At 33.3% G+C, this 9,820-nt stretch overlaps 1 protein-coding gene across 1 annotated transcript in view; it reads right to left on the reverse strand.

Annotated features, from left to right (window-relative positions):
• The window catches only part of LOC107284570 (CUB and sushi domain-containing protein 1), a 478,687-nt gene that overhangs the window by 97,353 nt on the left and 371,514 nt on the right, over positions 1 to 9,820 (reverse strand). Inside the window, exons 35-36 of the mRNA XM_029283474.1 lie at positions 5,054 to 5,172; positions 1,226 to 1,295 (exon numbers count right to left, since the gene is read on the reverse strand). Of these exons, the coding sequence (XP_029139307.1) occupies positions 1,226 to 1,295; positions 5,054 to 5,172 (189 nt within the window). The remainder of the gene's footprint in view (positions 1 to 1,225; positions 1,296 to 5,053; positions 5,173 to 9,820) is intronic.

Raw genomic sequence — 9,820 nt, forward strand, 5'->3', positions numbered from 1 at the left:
TTTCCAGACTTGTTTATGAATCAAGACTTTATTAGTTTGTATTTGGAAATTTTATAAAATTATATTTTATTTTGCAAATTTTTGACTACTTTTTCAACTCTACGTTCCCACCATTTTTTTTATTACTGATACATGATAATTTTTACAGATGTTCCCGTGAATCATTTGGTGACTGTGGTATGCCATTGCTTATGTTTATGTGATCTTCCTACGTGAGCTCAATATGTTGTTTCTTCTGCTTCTTTGCACAATCTGCATTTTGAATCACTTGATTTGTATTCAAGATGGACAGTGATTAATATTTATATGTTACTTATATGTAAGGTGTAGATCTATACATATTTTGTATATAGTATGTTTAATTGTGTGTTATGTATGTGTATACTCTGAGAGCAAGCAACTAAATTTCATTTTTAATGTGTGCCATTGTGCCCACAGTAAAAAAATGGCAATAAAGGTTATCTATCTATCTGATGATTTTTTTTTCCAATTCTGGTCTTGTTTGCATTAGTTTGACTTGCTTGCTCTTGTGCAACCATAATAAAGCCTCCAGTTTCTTATTTTGAGAAAGAGAGACTGGCTCATAATTATCCAGTTTGCTTTTTGCCCAAAGTAGGAATAGAACTCTTGTTCTCCTAGTTTCTAGACTAGTTCTTTATCCAGTACAGTAAACTGACTCTATTCTGTTCTGTTCTGTTCTTTTCCTTTGCATGCCACTCAAATAACCTAGAAATTTTGCCCAGGTAGTTTTTTTGCACGACTATTGAGTTTTCCTGATACAATTTACATACACGAAATAAAGAAGATAAAACAGCTTTACATAAGGACTTAAGCAATGATAAAAACTTTCAGATATCATATTTTCTGTTTGATCAAAAACAGGCATTAAAGAAATGGTTCTGCCACTGAAATATGCATCTTCTTAATGCTGACTATAATAAAATTTAATATTTATACAGAGTATTTCATTTGCTTAAACTGTATTGAGTACTATATATCACACTGGCAGGTGGATTTTTTGCCCAAGCAAGAAAAGCTGCTAGTACTTCATGCCTAAAAATGAAATGTGAGTCAGGAGCTCAGTCATTAGCAACTTGATATTTTCTACTTAAATGGCTTTGATAACAGCGGAACAAAATAGATACATTAAATTAAACTGTTTACTTTTTACTGATGTTATTCTTAACAACATTTACTTAGAATAAAAATATGTATATATGCATACCAATACAGAGAGGAGAAGGATAATTCCAACGACGAACTGTTCCAGGCATACAAGAAATATGAGAACGTCCCTTAAAAAAATTCAAAAATAAAATAATTATGCAACATTGTCCCATTTTTGAAGCTTTCATTTAGCAACTTGACACAATGGTTCTAACTATTGATTTTAGAAAAATCCTTTTGCCAATTAATCTTCCCTTATACTTTATTACCTATGACAGTTTTCTAATTAAGGAAAAATAAAATACTTCTAAGTTAATTAGAATTCCTTTAAAAATGGAAAGTGAGTTGTGTTACAAGTCTTAAGAAGTTGTTCCAGAACCTTAAACTAAATTATTGTATAGAACTGTAAAGCAACATGACATTCTCATTTACATTCTTTGTGTATTACCAAAGGGAGGATTTTTTTTCCTCCCAAAGAATCATTATTTTAAGGAAGTTATTTTTAAAAGTAATTTCCTTCTTCAAAAGTGATTTCAGAATGGAAACGTGCCTTTATAGGAAAACTAGTAGGCACAAAATATATAGTTTAGTAATCAGATCTTCCCTCAAACAATTATTGCTAATTTTGAGGAGAGTCCTATTGAAGTCCACACACAAAAATGGCAACCTGTGAAATCAACAGGCCACCATCACCTACCACCCTTTGCTCCTTTGGTGACAGTACAAATATAGTATTTGTAGAGAAAAGTATATATAACTGTATGAATGATGGCTTCCAAAAGAACTGGGTACCAATGCAAAAAAAAAGGAAGGAAGGAAGGAAGGAAGGAAGGAAGGAAGGAAGGAAGGAAGGAAGGAAGGAAGGAAGGAAGGAAGGAAGGAAGGAAGGAAGGAAGGAAGGAAGGAAGGAAGGAAAAGAAAAAAAGAAATGAAATTGGGATGTACTGCCTTGGGATAATTTGTACTAGATTACAAAGATTTTTGATCACCACTTATTTAACATGACCAAAGAAATTCCCTTTTCAATTAAGTTATGTGCAGGAATACTGTGAACTCAGTTCTACATTGAATAACAAATAATTGGATACTAAAAAGATAATTTTGTTCATTATTATTAAATGTTTGTATCTGAGTTCCTATTTTGTTTTCAAATAATGAAGTACTACTTAATATAGAAATATTATCTACCTGTAAGTTGAACTTATGCTTCCATATTAAACTCCTGAACAGGATGGAATATCAAATAAAATCAAACTTGGCCTTTGGGCACAACAGTAAAATAGAGTCCAATTATTAATATTTTTTTAAATATGCAATAAAATTACAAAATTTTTATATTAACTATAACACAAATATTAGTGGCAATGACCAGAATTTGTGCTCAAGTTCATCTGCAGATAGAATGGATCAGCAAAAGATAATACAAAATTGTACAACCTGAAAAGATATGTCAGGGTCCTGGTAAGATAAAAACAGGGACAGAGAGACATTGTGACCTCTATCAGGGTAGCTCTATAAAATGGGATAAATGTATATCTTCCTTGATTCCCTACATAGAGCAAGAAAGGAGTATATGGTTTAGGGCAGGTGTCCCCAACCCCCAGGCTGTGGCCCACTATTGGAACCAGGCCATGCAGGCAGCAGGTGAGCGCATGCATATGAAGTTTCCCTCATGTGAGCGGCAGTTGCTTGCCCTCCCATTTACTGTATAGACCTACATGAATATTTCATAATCTCTTATGTGTGTAAATGTCCATTCTCTTTTTCTCTGGATGAATTCTTATGCTATACCTACAAAACATCTGGAGAAACAGCCAATGAAAATCTAAGATATCCATCTTGTCAATAAATGAAAACATTACAATTCTATTTTCAATTCTGTAAGTCCAAAGATCACTTGTTTATATTTTGTGACTTACCTCAAACTCCCCCTCCCCATTTTTTGAACAGCAGACCAAAATTGTTTCTATATCTACATCTGCATTTATATCCACATTTACATCCATATGTACCATACATGTAAAATTAAGAAAAAAATAACAGATAAATTATGTTTATTTTTGGTATTAGACTCATTGTTTCCTTCTACTATCCTGTTTGGCAGGTGTCTATTTTGAAAATAAAAATCCCTATATATATCTTTACAGCTTTTTTAGGCATGGATTAGTTTATTAATATCATACCAATTGCTTATTTATTTTATTCGTTACAATGAATGGAAATATTTATGCAGGTTCCTCAGCATATGCTGTTATAGAAGTCATAGTAACTGTAAAACATACAGCGGAACCTCAGAAAATGCAACTGAGCATGCGTTCACATTTGTAGACTTTAAATTGTATCATTGTCAATAAATATTTGTTACCACTGTTTGAAGTTATTTGTTAAGCTGGTTAAGTTGTACAACTACAACTGCCATGTGCATCATTTACTTTGCTTTGCAAAAATATCTTTTCTTTAAACTTAGAGAGAGATAGTTGTAGTATTAACATCTCTGTATGAAAAGAAAATCAGAGGTCACTTTAGTTGTACTTGTTTGATGAATTTTTTATCCCTTTAATTTGTTTTGCTGTTCCTTTTCCTTCTATGTTAGTTTGTATTTTAATGTATGATGTCCAAAATTAATAAAGATATTTTAAAAAATGTAAATCAATGAAGGGTTCGGCTTTGTGCTCTTGCAGGCAGAAAGCTGAATTTTTCTCTGAGAATAAGAAATGGGAAAGAGGGCAATAATGGTTGAATGTTGAAATGCTTCTGTTTATAGTCATCATTTTATTCTATATTACGCTCTATATTCTATATTGGCAAGAATGGTATAATTAAATTATTTTTTAATAGTCAGATGAGGATTTAAGTATTTGAGGTAGGCAAATCAACACTTCTTTATTTTTCAAGATAATATCTCATTAATCCAAACAAAATTATAGGATGATCATATTGGTTTTGTGAATGATCTAGTGGTGGAACAATAACAGTATTAAAATCTTACTGTACTGTGGATTGATAATCATATAAGAAGAGCAAGAAAGAAACTCAGGAAGTTTAACTCAATGTGTATCTTTCAACTGCTGTTTGAAAATAAATGAAACAGCAACATGCATAGAGGAAAACAAGTATAAAAATATTTTTACTGCAATTGTGTTGTAAAGTCAAACTGGCCTTATTAACCAGGATATAAAAATCTCCCAAAAATTATTTGGGAGACAAATAATAGCCACATACTACATATATATTTTGCATGCAGAAAGGATCGGATTTAACCCTGGCTTCACTTGTATATTTAGTGATGCAAAGATAATGCACTACAATCTAAAAAAATCAGACTTTCTGGAGAATGTGATAGTTGAAGAAATCATCTTCACTGGTATGGTATTCCTTCAGATCATTTTCATACCATTGAACAGAATTGGTGTAACTATGCTAAGAACTGCTCACTACAATACAGAGGAGTCTATAACAAAATTCAACTAAATTTAGTTCAAACTTGCCTCATTGATTTTAATAGGCTACATCATCTATTATAAAATTAGTATTTCTTCATACCAGAGAATATATGCCTTGCTATAATCATTCCTTTAAGTCACACTTATATTCTTGGAATAAAATAAATATGTAATATTTTGAACGTATGTAGTTCTATTCAGCAGAGATAAAAAATATCAGATAATTATCTGCTTATAAATGGCAATTTCTGCATGCAAAAGAAACTAGAACTACCAGATCTGGATTGCAAAACTGTTGATGACCAGTTGTTAAAAACAGAGTGTTCTGCCAACTAATGGTCACTGAGATGTTGGCATCCCAGATCTGGGTAGCCCAAAATTTATATCCAAGGATGTAAAACACAAGAAATATATATATATCATTTTAAAAAGAATTCAGGTACCTGTAATGTATATCCTGGTTCACACTGAAATGATAAAACATCATTCACCATATATCTATCACCAATTTTAAATCCATTGCTAGGAATTACAGGTTCTGGGCAGGAAGCAAGACCTACAGCTAAAATAAATAAAAGAAAAAAACAGTATGTTAAGATTACATTGCTTTGGTTTTGTTGTTTACTTCCTGATTATCTAATTAATACACAAAGTTTAAAACAGGACATTCTTAACAATGTGGTTAATAATCCAAAATAAGAAGAAGATTTGAGAGAGTGGCAAAAAGGAAGTATAGGATTTTTAAAATTCTTTTTACAGCCCTTTACTGTTAGTTTTTCAAACTGAAGCAATTATGAATACGATGATACAAAACTGAATAATGATATAGTAAATCAATTGATCTCAGAACAAAAATTAAAGAATTAGTCTTTATACTTTAAATATACCATTGGTTGCGTGCATGGGCAAATCTCTCAATATGATAAAATAAGTTCTCTGATGATGATTTATTTCAGAATGAACTGAGTTTTAAAATGAAAAATAAATAGAGCTAAAAAAGGCCTAGGGCAAAACAAGGTGAGGAATTCTTTAGAGCTCATGCTTTACATACTGTACTTCCTATTCCTAACTTATGAATAGCAAGTGCTGTTTTCAAGGGTAACATGCCTTCCTTGTATAGGAAATTGCTTACTGCATGTTCTTCACAGGTCAGATCACTCTTTTGGCACAGGACATAAAACTCATTAATGTCAATATTGATAACTCTCCTGGTGATCTCATCCCAGTTCCAGCTTATTAAATACTTCTGCCACTCCAGGTCTCGCACTAGGCATTCATCTATGTATGTCATTACAGTGACCTGTAATATTTTTCTGGCATCACTGCCATCAATGACAAGAAAGCTCACAGCACTATAATCTTGTTAATAATTCTAAAAGTGTATTAGTATAGACTACACTTCACTTTCAGCTAATAAAGATAAAATTCCCTGGACAAAATGTGATGAACTGTTAAAAAAACCTGTGCCTTTTATTTTATGTATAATTTTATACCATAATTTACATTCATTTTTACAACATGATTGTAAATAATAAAATTCTGTTGTTTAGAAATATGCAAACTATAAAAAAGCTGCTGTACTAAACATAGAGCATACATATAAAACCCCAAGGATATATAGCTATGTAGATGAATGAATGAATGAATGAATGAATGAATGAATATATATGTATATGTATATATATTATTTTAATGCAGGAAGTTTTTCTGAAATTTTCGTTGCATGGATGCACTACTTCAATTTTTTTTCTCCCAAATGAAACCATTTACTTAATTTATATGGTTGTCCATCACAAACATATGACTCTGGGTAAGTAACAAGGAATAAAAAGAAATAAAAACATTGTACCAAAACAATAAACTATGCATATAGTTGCCAAGATAAAAACCAAACAGCACAATCAACATAATATGATAGAGGATCTACTATACACTCTGGGCCCCAGGATTGCTAACGGAGCTAAGTCTTCAAGGCTCTATGGAAAGCCAGGAGGATTGGAGCAAGTCTAATCTCCAAGAGAATTATGTTCCAGAGAGTGGGGGCTTCAACAGAGAATGCATACTTTCTAAGTACCAGAAGATGGCAATGTTTAATGGACCATTGTTCTAATCCAAACCTGGGCATTTTATGGCCTGCGGGCCATATCCGGTTTGCAGGCAATCCCAGACTGGCCCTTGGCATCAGCAGAGTTGGTGAGAGGATTGGGGGTAGCGGCAGCAATGCGGTGGTGGGGTGGCAGGGTGGCTTCAATGCAGGGGTTGGGTGACATTAGTAGGGTGGGACATCGATGCAATGGTGGGGGGTGGGCTGGGGCAGAAGCAGCATCAGGAATGGGATGGCAGCAGTGGGGGATGGGGTGGCAACAGTAATAATGGCCCCCCACAACAGTCTCAGTTTCTCATGTGGCCCCTTGGGAAAAATTGTGCACCACTGTTCTAGTCCCACCTTGGCCTAAAGCCATCTGGTGACCTTGGACCAGCCATTCCTTTTCAGTCCTAGAAAGGAGACATGGCAAACTACTTCTGAAAAACCTTGCCAAGAAAACTCCAGGAACTACTTCAGGCAGTCTCCAGGAGACCATACTGACTTAAAGATACAAATATACATACGTATATAAGTACACACCCACACACCCACAAACTCACACTATGTATGCATGCTCATGTTTGTGTATATCAGCACATATAAATGATATATATTCATATAAAGTTTATAGCCTTATATAATCACAATTGCATATATTTATAAAATCTTAATTATCTTACTGTCTTTTTGACTCATGAATTTAATTAATTCTTCTGTTAATCTAAATAGGCTTTTCCACCACTAATGATGGCTTGTAGTATGGAAAACAATTTGATTATATGGTTGACATCTTACATTAAATAAAAGATGTCTGTCAAGTCTAATCACAAAAAATAGCATTACCATTGCTATCAGTCACATAATTATAAATGAATACACACATACACAAGTGGACGTTAAATACGTTAGGGTGTTTTTAACTGTATAAGCCTTTAAGAATTGAGTTATAGTGATATTATCTATAGATGTGAGATCAGATTCATATCACAGCACATTTAGAATATATTTCTACCCTTGCTAAGGTGAAGCATATTGTAGCTTGTGTTGAAGAAATGGTAAACAATATGAGGCCTTCATTGTATCTCCCAACATCCATCACTATTAACCCTCCTGATTGTGTCACATTTGAAAGGCAACATATTTTACACCTCTAGATCTAAGCCATAGATCTCTACTGGCAACTTAGGCAAGATGTTATATCTCTCTATATCTCAATATTAGGATAGGATGAAATCATTTATTCTGCTCCTTTTCAGATAAAGTTTCCAAATATATTTCATCTTTAGAATTAGAAAAGGGAAAAGAAAAAAAAACATTCTCGAGCAAGAGTTAAGAAGGACCTACTGCTTTTACAACAGTATCTAAAACATATCAAACAATACATTTGTTTGATATGTTTGATATTTAGGGCAGATCCATATGTCTGCTTCTGACAAGCAAAGTCAATAAGTCAGCCAGCAGAAAGTTGCAAATGGCAAAAATGTGATATCGCAAATGGCAACCACATGACATTTCGCTTAACAACTTAGTGGAATTCACTTAGTGATGACAACAGAAGTGCTAGAACTTCCATTACTTAAATGGCACAGTCATACAACATCACACTTTAGAACCATGCTGCTTAGTGATGGAAATTCTGGTTCCAATTACTGTCGTTAACAAAGGGCAACCTTTATGGAATTGTTCTTAATTAAAGCAGGAGGCAAATGCGTCTTTCCTTTTCTGAGTAGATGAGAGCAAGCCTATTTCAGTGAACAGAAACTATTTGCCTCTGTTCGGTATGACCAACCTTTTTCCATGTTGAAGAAAATCCTCTAAATTGCAGTTCCTTGCGACCTAAAACTTTAACATGTGAGCAAGTCATACTTTCAAAGACCTGAGTGGCAAATCTGAGAAATCTTTTTTCATCTTCTATCTGCGTACCTATTGGTGCGATGCTTTGCACCAATTAGATGCTGTAATGACTATATCCAGTGACATAGAACTGAACAGAACAGAATACTTTATTTGGCCAAGTGTGATTAGACACACAATGAATTTGTCTCCAGTGCATAAGATGTGGTGATATAATGAAGAGATTTTTTTCAGATTTTACAAGGCTTGAAGAGGAAAAATGGAGTCAGCTATTGCACTCTTTATTTACCATATACCCATCCTTCCCCTCCTCCAATCTCCAACAAATAAAAATTGAATCATCCAAAAGTAAGAACTTCATTGCTCAATTTCAGCAGCAAGCTGTTCTTGGAGCTATAAAATGGGAATTGGTGGGTGGAAATAGTCTTTTACCCCAGACTTAAATCTCAGTAAAGTGAATGTATAACTGGGAGCCACACAGAGTTGGTTAGAAGATGGGTGGCAATATATATGTTTTAAATAAATAAATGGTTAATTGATTAACAATACACTGACATCCTTACCTTCTTTTCTCATAACATCGTTATGAGACTTTAGTCAGCTTTCATAAAGTAGTCAAGATTACAGAGTTTGTTAACTAGAGACTAGGCTATGTTAGCCCTTGACTTAATTGTCAGAAAAAAAGGAGGAGGCAAACTGATCTTATGATTAGAAACAAGGAAGAGACAAGAAAAGGGAATCGGAAAAAGTTAATTTTGCTTTCTTTCTTGCCTATTATTATGGGGCACATTTATACATAAATATCTATTCATGACATCAAAATGAAAAATCTTGGTCATGTCATCATGACTTAAGCTCCACCCTTTTGCATCATAGCATACATTTGATCAATTGCCTCATTAAGAATTCATGCCTATGAAGCAGTGGAGCAATATGAATGGAAGGCTTTCTTGGAAACTGTTCTTAATTTTTTTTTCTTCCTTATAAATTTTTGATCTGTCATCTCCACTGAAATAGAGCTGTACCCTTTCAAATACTGTGAGACAGATTAAATGAAGTTGAAAAAAAAAGTCTCTGAGGACATGATTCAAATTTGCAGTTATCATTAATATCATTCTACTGTAACTTATTATCCTATGCTGGTTGAATGGATTATATCTTGCGCTAGTTACTGATTCCTCCTTAGATTATAGAGAAAAAGTATTCTGAATCTCTTTGATCAATTCAATGAATATATTCAATCAATTATACAATCTATGAAAAGGAAAAA

Source organism: Protobothrops mucrosquamatus, unplaced genomic scaffold (assembly GCF_001527695.2).
Source record: "Protobothrops mucrosquamatus isolate PMUCROS unplaced genomic scaffold, P.Mucros_1.0 scaffold103, whole genome shotgun sequence".
NCBI classification, from domain to species: domain Eukaryota; kingdom Metazoa; phylum Chordata; class Lepidosauria; order Squamata; family Viperidae; genus Protobothrops; species Protobothrops mucrosquamatus.